Raw genomic sequence first — 19303 nt, 5'->3', positions numbered from 1 at the left:
ACCATTTTCAACTTGGTGTTGCCACTGCTGCTGTTCAGAGACATTCCACTGAAAGAGACTGACACCTGTGTACGGCCTTACGTCCCTGTGAGACAATTCACACCTACCGCTGTGGGGAACCTCTAAACCACAGCCCATGCAGATGCCAGTGGGTGTGCACTGCCGACAGGAAGTGCACTGGAGCACTGTCGACAGGAAGTGCACTGGAGCACTGTCGACAGGAAGTGCACTGGAGCACTGCCGACAGGAAGTGCACTGTTACACTGCCGACAGGAAGCGCACTGGAGCACTGCAAACAGGAAGTGCATTGGTGCACAGCCAACAGCACAAACAGTGCATGAAGGTGTTTTGTGTGTGTGTGTGTGTGTGTGTGTGTGTGTCGATGCTGGCCTGGCCCTTCCCTGCCATTATCTGCAGGGGTAAACGGGCCGAGGGGAGACCAGCCTCCAGAGACTGCTCTTTGTCTCACCCGTGGGCCGACGTGCCAGAGGGAACAGCTTCTCAGGGGGACACAGCCACAAGGGCGTTCCACACTGCAGTGCCAAAAGTCTATTAACCTCTGACCAGCGCATACCACTCGAACAGAAGGCAGCTCTACAAAAAAAAACACAAGATAACTCGAACACTGATTTTGGAACATCTTATCACCTTTCAAAATGACAGAAAAAAATGACAGTGCAAAATGACTTGCACTGAAAGCCAAAAAAAAATCTCTCTTTATATAAAATAAAGACACTTGTGGTTCCGCTGAATAACTGATAAAGGATGGATTCATGCCCTGTTATGAGAGCACTACAATGTGAGAGCACTTTTCCCTTCCATATGAGAGCAAAGGCTAATGCTTTAGACAATGCGCTATCAGGCTGCTGTTTACTACATCGACTTCATGCTTAACTCATGATTAAAAACAGTGGGAAGTGAGTGGAAAAAGAGAAGGGCCTTTGTTTAAAGCTCATGCGGACAGCCACACCGCCGGAGGAGCCTGGTAAACCCAAACCCCGTGATGAGAGCTGTGAGCAAAGCGCTCTCCTCCAGAGGCTGCTGGGAAGGGAAGCGACCCCTCAGAGACAGGGCTGTCCATGCGTGCTCAGAGCCACGGCCCGACTCGGGCCAGTAAAAACTCCAGCGAAATGCGAACCGCCTGCCAAAGCCCTCTCCTTGCTACACTCGAGGGTTTCCAGCCCGTCCAACACACAGCAGCTGCCCACTGTCTATGGGAAGGGAGCTTCGAAAAGGATTGCCTTTCAGACTGAAGGCCTCCACTAGCACCTCTAACCCTGACCTTAGTGAACTCCACACGCACTCACCGGCCCTGGGGTGAAGGCTATGCTGGGAGCTGTGGCAGCCTGCAGAAATACACTTAAGCGCATGTAGTCAAATAGTTTCCAGGACAAAAAAACCTCTATCATGGGTAAGGGTGTGGGGGAGTTGGCTCTTTGAGCAATTTATTTTAATAATAAAAATACTAGACAGTTATAATAGTTATACATTTATAATACAGTTATAATAGACAGTTATAATTTGGCAGATTGTCTTCTTATTTTCTTGTGTCTTTATGCCACTGTCACTCACAGACCGTGGTTTAATAAAGAGATGTATTTGCTGACTCATTCGCAGGGGTGACTGGTCAGATTGTAGAGCTTCAGGCCCACGGTGAAACAGCCTTCACACTCGGGCCTCTGCTGCTGATGTCTGCCGCTGTAGCTTCTGTGACGCTCTTTCAAATTGTTCAATTATAGGAACAGGTTCCGCCCTTGTTCCAATTTTCAGCATCACAAAAGAAGGGTATCCACTACCCGTAACTGAACAAGAGTGGCTCAAAGCCAGTGACTGCAGGGAGCTGGGGCTGAAGCTGATTAGCTGTTGCAGATGAAAGGCCACACCCCCAAACTGAGTAAACCAATTAATGCAGTGGTGTGGATTCACATGCCCCTCCCCACTTTAGCTCAAGATGCATTCACAGAAGCAGTCCTGGATCGAAATAAGAAAATATGGCCACACCCACAATACTTCCCCATGGCCCACAGCACAGCCAAATATGACCTTACACTTCCCAGCAGCTCGGTGGGAAGTTCAACACTGAGGTATGTTTTGAACCTGTTCCTGGATGTTTGGTCAAATTGGCCCTGTGTTCACATTTGGATTGCCAAAGTGAAAAAAAAAAAAACTTGTTCTATAAAACGAGGAAATCTGAGCTTACGTTCCTTAAGCTCTGTGCTGTAAACGAACAAGACAAACATTCTTCACAGCAGAGATTCAATCAGGTTGTGGATCACAACGTCTTAAGACTGTAGAGAAGAAGCCTTTGATTTTTTTTCCCTTTAATCAATGCTTTTGCTGTTCAGTGTTTCTGGAGGAACACAGGCCGAAATGATGCAAATGAACAGGGGTGGGGTCACCAAAGGAAACCTACTGCAACTACAGGAGAAGAGGTCACTTTCCAAAGGTCAAACCTTCTCTCAGCTTCATCCAAACACACACACACTACTACACACAGCACTACAGGGAAGGACTGCAGTCAGGGGGAGGGACGGGGGGAGAGGCAAGGGGAGAGGCAGGGAAGCTATGCCAGGGCTTCCCATCACCTTGGATGTTTGATTAAATGCTGGATTGAAGTTAATGCACTGTCCAAGGGAGACAAGGCATACACAACCTCTCACACACACACACAACCTCACACACACACACACAACCTCACACACACACACACAACCTCAAACACACACACACACACACAACCTCACACACATGCGCACATTTCGGGGTATCGATGGGGGACGGTCACCTTGCATTTCATCTACCAGAGCGTCTGCAGATTTCCATTGGCCGCAAAAAAGAACAAAAATATTATTTAAATACACATCGTGAATGAATAACCAATCAGAAGAGGTCTTATTATGACACTTTTTGGATTTTTCAGGTAGCTATTCAATAAACTGCCCGTAGGTCTTCAAACGTCACCAGACAGAAATGGGACACCATTTTTCAAATAAGGGCAGCAGTCAGTGCAAATTAAAGAGGCTGATTAATAATAATTCAAATAGATACAGGATGCTACAGCAAAAATATCCATTAAAGCATCATTAATTGGTTAATTAGATTTCATATTCCGTCTCCCTGCTGAGCTGCACTGGTCCTAATTGTATTAAACTGTGCCAGATACTTCAAAGCACAGAAAGCTTTGCTCTTCTGCACCGGGAAAAGATACAAACGAGTAGAGGCGGACCCATTACTCATACTTCAGTGATATAGCACCGGCTGAAGAGAGAAACTCATCATTTCCCCTTCCGCTACCAAACCTCCTCCCCTTTAGCTAAAGGTGAGCAGAAAAATAAGACCCCACTCCGAAATCAGAATATCTGTTCCTACTCTGCATAGCGTGAACCCCCCCACCCTCCCGCACACCTCCTGTTGTGAACCTTTACAGAATGCCATTTCAATTAACACAATCAGCGTAGTTCACGGAAACAACAACTGCAATGGGGGAACAGCAGTCAGCGGGAGAAATCAACACTTTGGGGAATTAAAAAAAAATTAAAAGCAGTTTATTTATAACTTAAGGAAGGGAACAAGCGCAGTTTCTCGTGTCACTGTGTCAAACAGCTTGTGTCTACAAGCTTTAAAAACACAGGGATAACAGCTAAAGAGGTCTCCCTCACAGTGCAACGCATGCATTATTTACCCCCTATATCAAAGAGGGAGAAGGGAAGCTCTTTCACTACATTTCACTCTTGGAACACAAGCTATTTAAATAATAATAACCGACGGTAGCACTGGAGAAAATTAAAAGGCTAATAACATCTGATGCCTGAAGGGCTTTCGCTTTTCTGAGGGCTGTCGTAAAATATTACGGTAAACATAAGCCACATAGCAAAACTGAATAATTGATTAACCTTTCAAAGCACTGCGACCGCTTTATTAATATCGCTATTATTATTAAAGCTCTACATTTGAACTTCCCCCTGGGGCCTGGCGAATCCTCAGAGAGGAAGAGTCTTTTATTAACACAAGGAGACATGGAATCCACTGGTGGAGTGGACTGGAAAATAACAGACTGTATATACACACATAAGACATGCCGGAACCTCCCAGAAACCCCCCCTCAGGACAGACTGCCGTCTCCAGGGGAGCTGAGGCTTATTACATCAGTCTTCTTCACAGGCATGGGCCCAAACCACCGGGAGAACCACCCCCCACCCCACTGGGGCGTGTGCCAATGAAGGAGATTAAACACCAAACCTCCATAAAGGCACCGTGTCCCCGGTAAGGTTGGGCATCGGGGGTTTCAGTGGGGTTATCGGGGATAATGTCATCCCAGATGACGTGAGCGCGTCTGACAGACGGGTCCCGGCAGCATGCTCTCCACCCCCCCCCATCCCCCCACCCGCCCAGCTGGGTTGCGTAACGTGGTCTGGCATGGGGATCTGCGATGCCGCCGTTAAGCCAAGCTGGCAGCTGGGGCCGGTTTTCGGGACGGGCCCTCGGTGTGCTGCGTGGGGTGGGGAACGGGGAAGGGGGGTGGGGGGGGTGGGCGGAGGACGGGGGGGGGGGGGGGGGGGGGTCACCGACCTGTGAGGCTGTCGGGGCGTGGCGGGATCATCCTCTCATACACGTCGTAGGCGTAGGGGTCGGCGTCATGGCGTGGGGCGCGGGGCAGGGTGGAGCCATAGTGCTGGGGCACGGCGGTCATGGCGGAGCGCGCGGGCGAGGAGGAGGGTGAGCCCGGGTGTCCGGGGGGGCCCGTGCCGCTCAGCAGCTGGTAGGGCGAGGCGGTGCGGCTCCCGCCGCCCGAGCGGGAGTTGGCGGAGCCGATGCGGCGCAGCGCGGCGGGCGACCCGGCCTTGTGGGCGGAGGAGTAGGGCGAGCCGGCCCGCGGGGAGGGGGGCAGCGTGGAGTTGGAGAAGACGCTGGGGAGGGGCTTGGGCTCCGTGACGACGGGCGAGCCGTACGCGCTGCCCAGGGAGGTGCGCAGCGACCCCCGCGAGGGCGACACGCTGCTGCCGTACGCCGGGGACTGCGTGCGGGACTGCACCGAGCTCGCCCTCCGCATCGCCCGGCCCGATGCCGCCGGGGCACCCGCCGGCACCTGGGGGGGGGGCACAGGGACACACAGACACAGGGTGAGTCCAGAGCCACTTATACTGTACTCAGAGATTTACACCCCTTCCACCCTACAGCTCTGGGCTCTGGAAAAATAAGATCAGTCCGCGTGTGTGTGTGTGTGTGTGTGTGTGTGTGTGTGTGTGTGTGTGTGTGTGTGTGTGTGTCTGCGTGCGTGTGTGAACTGAATCCATTCTTCAATAATGCACAGATAACACAAAATAACAATATAAAAAACTATCATTACCACCTGGCCAATGCTTGTACCCAAGATCACCTTAACGTGTGGACGCTATAGAAACGTATTTAAAATCAGAACTGCCACACTGTCTCCACACCCCCATTGGCTGTGCGTTAATAAGGTCACATGGTTTTCCTGTTCCTGTTCCCACAGCTGAGCGCCGCACCTGCACGGAGGTCTGTCCCTCGGCCCGGGTGCTCCTCAGGAGGGCGGAGCCACCGCCCGGCCCCGGGTACGAGTGCTGCAGTCTCAGCTCGCTCTTGCCCAGGTTCTGGCAGCTGTAGTAGCTGCTGGCGTCCTGGTAGCCGCTGTCCGAGTACGAGTTCATCTGGGTGGAGCTGCGGGAGTTCCCAGCAGACCCTGCAAGGGGAGGGAGGAGAGGAGGCGCGGTCAACAGGGAGCAACACACACTTATACACGCGCGCACGCACGCACACGTGTACACACACTAAACATGCTCACATGCACACACATACACACACACACACACAAACACACACACACACACACTCTCTCTCTTTCTCACACTCGCGCATACACACACTGACACGCACTAAACACACTCGTGCACACACACACTCACACGGACAGGCAAGCACTGACAGACATGTAGACACACACTAAACACACACTATACACACTCACACACACAAGCGTGCACACACAGACACAAAGACACACTAAACACTCACATGAACACGCATGAACGCATGTACAAACAGACACACACAGACACATCTACATAAGACCTAATGGAGATGGGAAATCCCAGCTCTCTGGGCCCACAGTGACTTCATTCCACTTCACATGCAGGCAGACTGATTGAGGTCTTTATTTGGGGCAGGAGTGGGCAGGACACCAATGAGTCTAGGTTTGAATCAGTCTCCCCGCCTCAAAGGCATGCTTTAAACTAGAGCCACTGCAGAAGTTAGGAGGGGTATGGCCCACTACGGAAACAGAGCCACTGTGGGGGTTAGGAGGTGGGATGGCCCACCACAGAAACAGAGCCACTGTGGGGGTTAGGAGGTGGGATGGCCCACTACAGAATCAGAGCTACTGCATGCATTTGGAGGTGGGATGGCCCACTACCGAATCAGAGTTACTGCATGCATTAGGAGGTGGGATGGCCCACTACAGAATCAGAGCTACTGCATGCATTAGGAGGTGGGATGGCCCACTACAGAAACAGAGCCACTGTGGGCATCAGGGACGTGATGACCCACTACAGAAACAGAGCCACTGTGATAGTGAAGGTGCATTAACAGACCCTCACTTTCATGGAGCGAGGTCTGCTCGGGAGAGCACAGCGCCCCTTGCTCCGGGTCACTGCGGAGGTGGTAGGAGGGCGACTGGGAGCTGTCTGTCACCCGAGATTTGGTGTCGCCCGCTGTCGAGGCATCTGAGAGAGAGAGAGGGGGGGGGGGGCACAGAGAGAGTCAGACGGAGACAGAGGGCACTGCAGGAGGGTCCTGCAGGGCAGCACACTCTGAGTGAGCTTTAATAACTGCTCTGTATGAGAATTCCGAAATACGTCAATCATTACACGTTGATTTAAAAAGCATGGTCATTCATTTTTATTAGAAAATATTTCGAGGCGTCATTAGATTCATTAACCGCCAATAAGTTGCCTCAGCCTTTTACATATTTAAAGGAGGTCTAGGCAATCTCGCAGAGGGAAAGAAGTGCGGTAATAAGGCTCTTCTCCGAGTCACCGCAGGCTATTAATTGACGCTCTCCACTTCTCTGCGAAATATAATTTAAAGAGGAGGTTCTTCGGGCAGGAATCCGCCCGTCTTTGTCCCTGTTAGTAGGCAGGCGTTAGAATGTGCTGGGTTGGTGAGGCGGGCACACACGGACGTACAGACGGCAACTTTCGTGGAGGAACGTGCCCCGGTTTCCCTGGCAATGGCCACTAGTGCAGATGTCTTTGACGTAGCACATCCGACAGCCTGACGAGTGGAGCTCGTCACTCGCGCTCCTCTCTGCCACGCGTCCCCCTGGCAGGAGGCCACCCGCCCCGACCGACACTCCCCCCCGAAATTACACCCCGCCGATTATCGGTACTGACACAAAGCCAGTAATGAGATATCACGGACCGCGCTCGCATACATATTTAAAAAGCCACGCTGTCACTGACTGATGCAAGCCTGTTTTTCAAATCTCATGATAAACTGGTTAAATAGGCATGGCGGGGGCTACTGTAAAGTGATGACCCAGAAGATCTTTTTTGGCAGCACACAGGACTGCATTAGCCTCCCTGCAAAATAATGCCTCAGAGCCCATAGATTACATTACATCATTGTCATTTAGCAGACGCTCTTGTCCAGAGTGACTTCCATAGGTTACAATTTTTACATACAGCTGGATATTTACTGAGGCAATTCTGGATTAAGTACCTTGCCCAAGTTAAGTACCTTACCCTGCCCCAGTGCCCCAGCGGGGGAATCGAACCAGCAACCTTTCGGTTTTGAATCCTTCTCCTTACCACTATGCTACACTGCTGCCCTATCTATTACCATCTACCCGTTACCCAAATTGCATCTTCAGAAAAACGTAAACATACCAGAGAGAGTACCCAATCAAATTGTACAAGATCTCATTATTGTTGCCAGTCAATAGAACCAAACGACCAACCCAATTAATTGCATTTAAAATAATACCCGCCATTTTTCCATCGCCTTCTCTGCAAATAGTGGTACTTAATGTGTGCCTGTACTGCTATCACAGGTTTAAGTGCTCGTTTGCAATTTCTTCCCTTTCTAAAAAATTAGAGGCTGCTGACAGGCTCTCTCAGGGGGAACGAGCTGAACAGGGCCAGCTGCATGTTATTCTAACCACCCTCCTCGCCTTTTAGCTCTTTAAACGCTTAGCAACTCCTTTCAAGACAAATGGTGCAAAATTAAACACTGAGCGACTGCCGCGCGGGCCAAATACGAGTTATTTATTCATTTATGTATTTAAAAAGAATCAGCTATGGAGGTTAAACATCGGTCAGAGGGGCGGAGCTGCAGAAGGCCTGTTCATGTGATGGCCTCTCTACGTTCTCACTGAGGTGCTGTCTTTGCCCTGTAACCCAGGCCTCCCATGACAAACGCAGCCTCCTGCATTCATGTTACATCAGCCTTAAAATTCATCTAATTACTTAGCGATAATGGTGGGTGTTACCACCTAAGCCAGCTTGCTCCCCCACCCCCCCCAACAGCGCAGAGTAGAACAGCGGAGGTCACCACGGGGTCACCGTACCTGCAGACCTCCAGTTGTAGGACTTCTCAGACGAGCTGCGGAAGGAGAAGAGGAGAGGTATGAGATGATGTCACTCGGACACAACCGCAGGCCTGTACATCTGCAAAATGAACTCTCCCATCGGCGCTCCAAACAAAAACAAGACCACAACTCAGAAACAAGCCTCTGTGGGTTAACGCTACAAATGATCAGATCTGGGGCCCCCTGTCTGTGTGTGTTTTCTGAACATGTATAGATGGAAACAGAGTTTTCACAGCCAGAGGAACATGTGGACACACCCCAGCCTGTCTGTCATAATGAATGGAGTTAGGTGAAGGCAGTCATATCTATAATTTAATAGCAGCGACACCAATAATAACAGTTCATTTCATGTCTAATTACAAAATAAAAAATATACATTCTTTTATTCCTTTTCCAATGAAACATCAGTCCTCTCATAATTCATTCTCTTGTCTTTGTGAGACTTGGAAGCGAGAGATATGTATGTCAAGGAGTATAAGCGAAAAGGTCAGGGAAAGCAGTTCTTCCCTCATCCAGTGACAAGCAGCACCACAATAAATATAAAAAGTATTGATCCTGTGCAAACACGTGGACGCACCGGCAGTAAAACATTATCTCCGGCTGTACGGGATGAGAATAAGAAGAATGAGTGGCACTCGGAGAGGCGTTTGTCTTGGCCGCGTAATAAGGCCTGGCGTATTAAAGCCCAGCCAGGGCCCCTGGGTGTGCATCACGGCCGCTCTGATTAACACTCGGCACCGTTGGAACGCGGGCGAAAGCAAGCAGAACGGGGTGAGGGAGGATTGATGGTGAGGTCAGCAGTCTCCGCTCCCGGAACCTGCCGGAAAAACCCACGCGGGCAGACAGCTCAGGCTGCTGTCAGAAAGACAAAAGCCAACCGGGTCCGGACGGAGGCGGAGAACTGCTGAGGCAGGAGGGGAGCGCGGCTTTACGGGCCAGCCCGTTTAAACAGGACGCAAAGGATTCTGGGAAGGCTCCGACTCCCCACCCCCCACCTTCTCATTCAAACATGATCAGGCAGGGCTGGATACCAAAGTGCACTGCACAAGCCTGTGTGTAACAAGCACGTTAACCCTTGAGTTGGCCCGCACCACGTTTGCGATTCGAGCAAAAGGGCGTATTAGAAAGCAATTAATTACTTAGATGGAGATTATTTTACACTTAGAGCTCAGATAGGGGATTAACGCATAATTCCAAATGTTATTTGAGATAACTGCCTGTAGCCCTGTATCTTAAAGAGCAGCCTCAGAGCTGAAAAAGACAGGCCGCTCTGTCCTCTATCCTCCCGAAAGGAAAATCCTCGGATGGTTGTTAGAGAGCACCCGCAGTTGCCATTTGCTGGCTGTTCCCTCCCCGTCTGAGGGGGTGTTAAATGAGCTTACAGAATTTAAGAACAGTGATCAGAATGCCAATGCGGTGAAAGCAATTAAAAAAGGGGAGATGCTTGAAGTAGTGTGCTCCGCTGAGCCGTTCCAAACGCATCCCGCGGATTTCTGCCTTGATTCGTAATGACATCTCCCCGCGGTGACTGCGGGTCTTACGGGACCCGTGAACTGCTGATGCTCAGGAAGGTAGCCGCACAAACAGAGAGCCTGCGTGAACCTTTCGCACCGTGTGCAGCAACGTGCACATGAGCCAGACATTTCCTGCTTTAAGACACGGGGATTGAAACAAAACGCTCTTCTCTCAGTCTCTCAGTCCCTGCCATTGCGTGTCGTCTCTATATGCTCCTCATGGAAAATTCCCGACATTTCACACAATGATCATTTTCTATTTTGAAATACCGAGTTATAAAAAGCATCAAAAATGTCTACTGTATTTTCTTTACCAAATCATAAAAGGCCACAGGGAAGCGAAATATGAGCTGCGATTTGTGCGTTGGAATTCATATTAACCTCATCGCTATTAAATATTTGCCAAGTGGGCGGTGTGTCGTGCGTCCAGTATACTGATTTGCCAACCTTTACAGGTGGGCGTGGTGAACAGCAAGGTGAACGCATTCAGCCTTGAAACAGTGAAACTTAAACACAAGAGCAGAATCACGTCAGGACCTTACACGTCGCCGTAGCTTTTTATTTTCTCAGGTGAGGTAAACATGACATCACATTTTGGCAGCAATGGTAAGGGGGCAGGGATGGTAACCAAAAGGTTGCTGATTCGATTCCTTTCTGGGGGCACTGCTGTTATACTCTTGGGCAGGGTATTTAACCCAGAATCACCTCAGTAAACACTCAGCTGTAATCTATGCAAGTCACTCTGGATAACAGCATCTGCTACATGACAATAATGTAATGTAATGTAAATGTTGTTGCTACCCCCCACCACCCCCCACCCCCTGCTTCACCGTCCTACTCAAACCTACCCCCTTCCGGAGGTGGTTACACGGGGGCACAGGGGGTCCCGTCGCACTCTTGAGTTCCCCTCATCGATTCAAAGGAAGATAAATAGCAGGCGAGGTGTGGTGGAGCCAGGGCTGTAATGAAATCTAATGACTCTCCGCTCGGCACTCAGGCCCGCTGTCACCTCCATTGTTGAGAGGATGGGCCATTGAGCTTAATTGGGCTGTTTCCGAGACCGTCCCCCCATTCAGCCCCCCCCCCATCCCCCAGATCGCAGACGGTGCTGTGAAATGGCTTACGTTCGTTCTCTTTGGAGGAGCGTGTCACAGACAGAGGGTGTGGTATTGATCACCCACAGGGAGCCAATCTGCCGGCCTCCAGGCGGGGGAGATTACTGCAGCCACTGAGGAGTCTAAGGAGCCTCACCAATTATCCACTGTCAATAGTGCTCATATGTGGACAGAGCTGGCGGGGACCCACACCCCCAAAGCTTTTTAGCTGGTCAGACTCCCAACGAGAGCATATCTCTGGCCTGTAGTTCTCACACATTACATTACTGTCATTTAACAGCTGCTGTTATCCAGAATGAGTTACATGGTTACAGTTTTTACATGTAATCAGTTTATCAAGCTGAAGCAGTTGTGGGTTAAGTACTTTGCCCAAGGGTACAGCGGCAGTGCCCCTGAAGGGAATCAAACCAGCAACCTTTCTGTTACGAGCCCTGCTCCTTACCACTATGCTGCAATGCTGACCCTGATATTATTCAGATTACATATCATACATTACATATCACAAATGACACACTCACCACATATGTGTAAGGAGCCAGTTGCTATCTGTTCACAGTGTGTAGACATTAAAGTGATGGTTTCCTACAATTATCATCCAGGGAATTATCACCTCCCTGGAATATCAATTACTATGCTGAAACTGCTGGTTCCACCTCGACTCTCCATGGCTTCAAATCTTGCAGCCTCAGAAGTGACACCGAAGTCAATTCTCTTGTGTGTTTCCACTCTGCAGACACCAGTGACAGTGACAATGTGCTCTACGTTTCACAGACATAATGTCTACTGCTAGTCTAAGCATCGGTATGATTGATTTGCAATGAGTCTGACACACGCTGAAGGCTTCCAGGCCCTCAGCAGGGGTTTACTGACTGGGGGAAGAGGAGACGTTACGGTGACCGTGTCCGTTTGACCTGTACAGTCAATCAATCTTAAAATAACATAAAGCATTAATAATAAGGGGAGGCAGCATAGCAACATGGTAAAGAGCAGGGCTTGTAACCAAAAGGTTGCTGGTTTGATTCCCTGCTGGGGCACTGGTGCTGTCCCTGGGCAAGGTACTTATCCCATAATAGCCTCAGTTAGTATCCAGCTGTATAAATGGATAAAATTGTAAGTCGCTCTGGATAAGAGCATGTGCTAAATGTCAATAATGTAACGTAGAATAACAGGATATGACACACCACATGAAATTCTAGGCAAGTCCACAGATCAAGAGCTGTCATCTTCAGGTACAAAGAATCCAGCACCTGTAATGGTCTGGCTTACAGGTGTAGCACACAAAGCTAACAGAGGAGCGTGGTATGAAGGGTCTGTGGCAGGAGAATTTGTCCTGATAAGCAAATGACTCCTCTGCCACAGTCCATTAGACTCTCCGTCTGAATCCTCTGCAATCCAGCCAGAGCGGCTGATTGCTACGCTACTGCCGCTATGTTCTTAATGCTAATAAGGAAATCAAACACGAACTTTAATCAATCACTGGCTCTATGATGTGCGCTTGAATGTAGCCCCTGGTATATGTCAGCACAAAAGGGCTCAGATCACAAAGCGGCCACTGTGAAGGAAAAGGGCTTTCCAGCAACAGAAACGGCAACAGCTACGAAAGCCTCTGTGGCTTTCTGATCTCTGACCGGAACAAACCTCCACAATCGTCCCAACATCAACAGCACCAGTGATGCAATGTGCGACCTCAGAGGAAAGACAACGAAGAGAGTCAGGGACGAAACCGATCCGTCCAAATGTAATGTCTGCTAATATGAATTAATGGAGCTTCAGTGTGACAGATTTAGCCGAGGAGGAGTCAATGACGCGTGCAGCGGTGTGTCTGTGCTGCTTCCAGGAGAGAGAGCTGCCGAGTCCGGGCGGAGGGCGGCTCGGGGCCTGCTGCAATCCCACAATGCATCACACCCTGCCTTTCTGCTGGGTCCACGACCAAGCCCACCTCCTCCGCATTTCACACGGAACACATCAGCCTGCAGGCCAGGCTTCTTTGCCTTGCCCAGGCCCGGCGCTATGGGGGTGCTTAGGGGTACACTGCACCCCCCGACGGACCTCAGTGCACCTCCAATTGTCTCCTTATATACCGATGTCTACATGGTATTTATTACTTTTTGTGCACCCCCATGGATTACAGCTGCACCCCTCTGTATTTTCTCCTGGCGCCTCACCTGGTCTTGCCCTTGTCCCAGGCAACTTACGCAACTCCAATTCATTACACTTACATGTGATGCATTTAAGCTATTCTGTCCTATTACCCAGAGCCAAACTTTCACACTACTGCATGCAGGCAACAATCTGATTTATGGGCTCATGTTTTGCAACAATTGTCATTACTACAATGTGCTGTAATTACATTACATTATTGGCATTCAGCAGAAGCTCTTATCCAGAGTGACTTACATAGGTTACAGTTTTACATTATTTATTATATTTACACAGCTGGATATTTAATTAATTTATTGAATATAATCCTGGCTAGGTACATTGCCCAAGGGTACAACAGCAGTGTCACGGCAGGGAATTGAACCAGCAACCTTTTGGTTATAAGCCCTGCTCCTTACCACTACGCTACACTGCCTCCACATCATCCTTCGTCATTATTACCCATCACCCACTGCTACAGCGGGACTTATCAGCGCTATCAGCGCTCTCACTGCTACAGCGGGAAGGCTCCGTTAACTAACCCTAACCCTAACCCTTGACTCACTCAAAGGTTCAATGGCAGTGGCCGTCCTGGAATTCTAAACCTACAGCCTTCTGGCTGCAAGTCCGGCTCCCAGCCCACTAATCCACGCCGCCTATCGATCTGAACAATTACTGCAGCGCAACCGATACGCATTTTCTTAATTTGCTGTACACAGATCTGCTCCCGCGGTGTGACAGACATCCTTCTGCCTCTCTCCTGAGTCATGCATGCTAATTAGCTCAAAGCAGCCATTAGGAGTTATTGATAAACACCTGGCAATTGTGCTGTATAGTGTTTAACCCGTGCACCCTTCACAGAGACCACTGCGTCACCCAGGACACATCCGGCGCAGTGAGACCTGGGTGGCGGGGTGGCGGACTGCCGGGGCTACTGTCCGTACCTGCCGCTGGCCGCACCAGGAGACTCCGCCCCCAGCCTGCACCTCTCCAGCTGACTGGCCACGATCTGCCGCTCCACCTCCAGCTCCCTGGTCAGCCGCTCAAACTGGAGCTCCTACGGCAAGAGAGAGGGGACAAAAAGGCTCAGAGAAGGTGGCTGTGAGCAGGGATGGTGACAGCGATGAGGGAGATGTGGGGGTGAAGGAGAGGCTGCCATTTTACAGCCCAGAGGCATTCTGCTCCCTGTGCTGCACTCTGCAAATCAACGGCATACAGAAATAGCCTTCATCAGGTCATTACCAGAGCAACAAAGCCACACTCTCACGAGGTTAATAATGCTGTGAACAAAATTCCCTACTTCATGCACACACGTTTGTTTACACACACACACACACACACAGATCGTGATGCGAGCCATGCACCGTTTCCAGAAGGCGGCGTGCCTGCCCCAAACCCTCGGGAAATGTGTCGTGACTCTGCAGGCTGCTATTTCATCCCTCCAGGCAGAGCGAGTCTGCTCCTCTCTGTCCCTCCACACTCTCTGCCACTCACACAGACTCCCAAACACAGAGCAGAGGAGGCTACACTCCCCCACACTCACTTCTCTACCAGAGCTCCAAGGACAGGAGAGACTCCTGCACTCAGTCTCTCTACCAGAGCCCTGGGCATCTCGCCTAGGCTCTGCCAACCAGCTCCCCTTGCAGCAGGACTCCTTCAGAGCTCCCTCTGCAGCCTGCAGCTTCTCTACCGGAGCCCGAGCAGAGGTGGAGAGCCTCCTGCATTCAGCATCTCAACAGAGCCAAGGGCGGTGTCTCACCTAGCCTCCTCTGAGCAGCTCTCCCTCCGACAGCACTCCTTCAGAGCTCTCCCTACAGCCTGCAGCCTCTCCACCGGAGCCCAAGCAGAAGAGATGAGACCCCTGGCTTAACCATCTCCAGCAGAGCCCAGAGCATCTCACCTACGTTCCCCCATCTGGCTCCTCCTGCAGCCCGCAGCCTCTCCACCAGAGCCCCGTCGACTCACCTAGCCCCGGCTGACCGGCTCCACCTCCAGCAGGACTGTCGCCCGCAGCCTCTCACACACTCATCCCACCCTGCGGGTCTGCGCTGCCACTGATCACTCAGAGAGCTGGCGGGCCGGGGACACCACCCCCCTGCCCCTGGCGGCGCGTGGCCCGCAGCAGGGCGTTCGGAGCTCGCCCCTCCCCGAGAGACACCCCGCCGGCCCGTCTCCTCAGGACGCCTCTGCATTGCCGCTGTCGCTCCCTCTCACTGGAGCACTCTCAAAAAAGCTTTCAGCCCGGCAGCGCCTGAATTATTCACCGCTACTGGCTAACACGGGCGTATCCGCGATCCTGCATCCGGAGTCAACAGCAGGGGGAACACCGCCGTTCCGCTTAAAGCCACAAAGCACCCACCACCCACACCAACCCCAACCCCCCCCAACAAACACACACACACCTCACAACTCATACCACACAGCTCACACCTCACACCACACACCTCACACCTCACACCTCACACCTCACACCTCACACCTCACACCTCACACCTCACAACTCACAACTCACAACTCACAACTCACAACTCACAACTCACAACTCACAACTCACAACTCACACCACACACCTCACACCTCACACCTCACACCTCACACCTCACGGCTCACAGTCTGAGGGCAGAGCAGAGTTCCCTCTCCCGTAAGAAAGGCCAGGCTGCTGAACCCTGTGCCTCCGAAATCGAATCTCTCAGAAGTAATTCCATTGTCCGCCTCCCTGAAAATGACTTTTCAGTTTTAGACTGACAGTGCACATTTGACTCCATTTTCACAAAAGCAACCGATTCCCAACTGACAACAAAAACAGTCACATTGTCCCTATAAGATACCAATTCCGCACAGAAAGCAAAGGCAAAATGGGAAATAAATACATTCTGTTAAGTTTGATAAGAATAGAGCAGTTCTTGCCTGTAAATACGCAGGGGAAAAAGGCAATAAAAATATAAGTAATTTTTTAGTTTGAAATCCTGCTCTCCAGACTCCAGACTGTACATTTAGTGACATCACATTTTTCCACTGTTCAGCATAATTTCCAGAGCTGTAACGCTAAACCGCTCATCTTTAAAAAAAAAAAAAAAAAGCGTACAGAGTAATCCACTGGCAAACGCAGCAGCCTCTACAATGCTGAACCTTCAGAGCAGAAATACTTAGAACAGTATGACTGTTAAGAATAAAGCTCTGGACAAATCGCACGCTGCGACTGATATTAATGTCTGTGCACACTGAATGCTAACTTGCCTCACGGCAATGTGCTTTTTCAAGGACATGCCATGCCCCGTTAAATGACCGTAAAAAAAGGACACTGAACGAGTAACCTTTCTGATGTGCAGAGGGCAGCAGGAGCTACAGTCATTGGCTGATGGCATCAGGGAAAACTGGGCCACCGGGGTCAGAGGTTACTACTGTGCTTCTGAGGACCTACTGTACACAGGGACTGTGGGACGAAGCTGACACAAGAAGAGGAAGAGTAATTCACATACATCAACTGCGAGCAAAATCAAACAAAAGCAACGTCATGTCCAGCACACAGGACTGGTGGAGAGGCGCCAGGCTTCTCCTGCGTCGTTATGAGGACAGGAGGCGTGTCAGGACTGACCTCCTCAAGAGGGGGATAAGCAAGAGCAGAGCCAGACATGAGACCCGCCCCAACCTCTACGGTTGGTCACACAGAGAGGCGCTTCTCACCATCCGCACGAATACCGACACGGGCCTGGAAAAGGTTACATAAAGAACCAGAAAAAAGTGTTCACTAAATGCAAAAGATTAGCATAGAGCATTTTGGACTGTAAGGGAGTAAAACAGATCCAGGTTTCTTAAGATCTCTAAATACAGACATTCTGTGTGCCTTTAATCTGCAAGTCCCTTTATAAACCCATAATCAGATTGTCTTGTTTGACTGCGTGGACGGCCAGAGGCCTAAACGCCTTAACACCGGCGCGTGAGTGCCAGACTTGCTGAGCACGGCCAAGGCACAGACAGCAAAGGAGAGCCGTCCAGGACCGAGGGCCGTGTCTGTGAAGGCACACCTGTGAAGGCCGTGTCTGCGGTGTGACCAGGTAAACCGCGGCATCTGCTGTGGCCATAAGGCCTGCTAAGACCCGATCCTCTCAGGAGAGAGAGAGGCTGCTGGGAAGCCACGGAGCTGTGGGTGTGGAACCTCAGCTCTCTCTCTTTCTCTCTCTGTCTTTCTCTCCCTCTTGCTCTCTCTGTCGCTCTCTGTCTCTCGCGCAAAGGAAGTGATATTTCCCATCCTGCCGCTGGGCTTTCCTCCCATCTGTCCCTGATCGCACTTAGAGCTGCATGTGGCAACAGCCATGAGTATAAGTGCTAATACTGTCTCTCTCCTCATAACCTCATCCCAACCAACCAACGGAAAAAGGTTATGGCAGCTTTTTCCTCTTCCCACATGGATGGGCAGCAGTGTGGTGTAGAGGTAAGGAGCAGGGCCTGTAACTGAGAGGTTGCTGGTTTGATTCCCCGCGGGGGCACTGCTGTTGGACCCTTGGGCAAGGTTTTGAATCCACAATTGCCTCAGTGAATATACAGCTGTATAAAATGGATGAAACTGCAGCCTATCTAAGTCACTTTGGATAAGAGTGCCTGCTAAATGACAATAATGTAATGTAATGTAATGTGGTGGATGGAGGAGCTCAGGGAACTTCACCGGCGCATGGTTTCATTGAGAGCCTTAAGTAAGCGGATGACTGGAGTCTATTTTTAATGGGATTTTCTCTTACATGTATATCCCTCACTCACTGCAGAGAGAAGCCTTCCACATGGGATCAGCAGGAATGCTGGGAAGGACAGATCACAGATCACAGATCACGCTGCCGCCCTATAGCGGACATCTGATCCCGGGGACTTTCAATGGATGGGAAATCAAGGGCACAACATGCATAAATTATTAAGGCCAATGACGTGTCACACCACAAGAATAATAATAAAGACAAAATACATTTTACTTGGGGTGGCAGTGTAGGGCAGTGGTAAGGGGCAGGGCTCGTAAACCAAAAGGTTTTTGCGGGGTTTGCTGGTTCAATTCCCCGCCGGGGCACTGCTGCCTCAGTAAATATCCAGCTGTATGAATGGATGACATGCAAAAAAAAAAAAAAAAAAAAAACTGTCCAAGTCACTCTGGATAAGAGCGTCTGCTAAATGACAATAATGTAATGTACAAGAACTGAGGCGATTCTCTTTTTGTGTAAGCACTGACTCCAGTCGTTCCGAGGCGTCCCAGAAGCCCCTGGGTGGGGGATAACAGTGACAATGCCACACGGCACCAACAGCGCCCTCCGTCCGGGTCCCAACAGCGCCCTCCGTCCGGGGCCCACCCATTGTTCGGAGCACAAAGCACCTCAGTCCCGGCCCGCCGGGCGCTGAATCAGATCCTGTCCGGGTACGGCCCCAAGATAAACAGATGACACGCCGCACACATCCCTTTATCCCGCTAATCTCCAATTAAACAATGGGGCTCTCGCGGGGACAGTCCCCTGCGGCCTCCGAGCCCCCACCCATTCCCCCGCCCGCCCACATCTGGGGACACGCAGAAGCGTCCCGCTGCGAGCCCGCTGACGCTGGCACCGGGCCCTGATGACATCACAACGCTAGCCGGGCCTACGCTGCCCCCAAAACTGGGGTATACTGAAGCATCATACCACCCCCCCACCCCACCCCACCCCAGCCCAAATTAATTCCAAATTAATTCCACTGAAACACGACACACTGATCTGCAGCTGGCTTTACCACAAGATTATACCGTTCCAGGAAAGCGGTCAGCGTGCCAGTCCATCTAAGCGGGGCAATGAATGGTCACCATGTGCAAGTTCCCGTGGAGGAGACTGGAACCAAAATCTAAAGGCTGAAATATTCACCATGACAGGCAGTGTTTCACACACACACACACACACGCACACACACACACACACACACAC

At 50.7% G+C, this 19303-nt stretch overlaps 1 protein-coding gene across 4 annotated transcripts in view; it reads right to left on the bottom strand.

Moving 5' to 3' along the window:
- Positions 1-19303, bottom strand: part of LOC118785448 (plakophilin-4-like) — a 76985-nt gene that overhangs the window by 24320 nt on the left and 33362 nt on the right. The window contains exons 3-8 of one of the 4 annotated variants that reach the window (XM_036540086.1): positions 14318-14430; positions 8585-8619; positions 6609-6740; positions 5508-5701; positions 4570-5086; positions 2786-2809 (exon numbers count right to left, since the gene is read on the bottom strand). In XM_036540086.1, the coding sequence (XP_036395979.1) occupies positions 2786-2809; positions 4570-5086; positions 5508-5701; positions 6609-6740; positions 8585-8619; positions 14318-14430 (1015 nt within the window). The remainder of the gene's footprint in view (positions 1-2785; positions 2810-4569; positions 5087-5507; positions 5702-6608; positions 6741-8584; positions 8620-14317; positions 14431-19303) is intronic. The other 3 variants (XM_036540087.1, XM_036540088.1, XM_036540090.1) reach the window with 3 other exon arrangements.

This window comes from Megalops cyprinoides, chromosome 11 (assembly GCF_013368585.1).
Source record: "Megalops cyprinoides isolate fMegCyp1 chromosome 11, fMegCyp1.pri, whole genome shotgun sequence".
Lineage (NCBI taxonomy): Eukaryota > Metazoa > Chordata > Actinopteri > Elopiformes > Megalopidae > Megalops > Megalops cyprinoides.
Note: the sequence above shows the minus strand (reverse complement) of the source record. Positions and strands in the feature narration are given on the sequence as shown.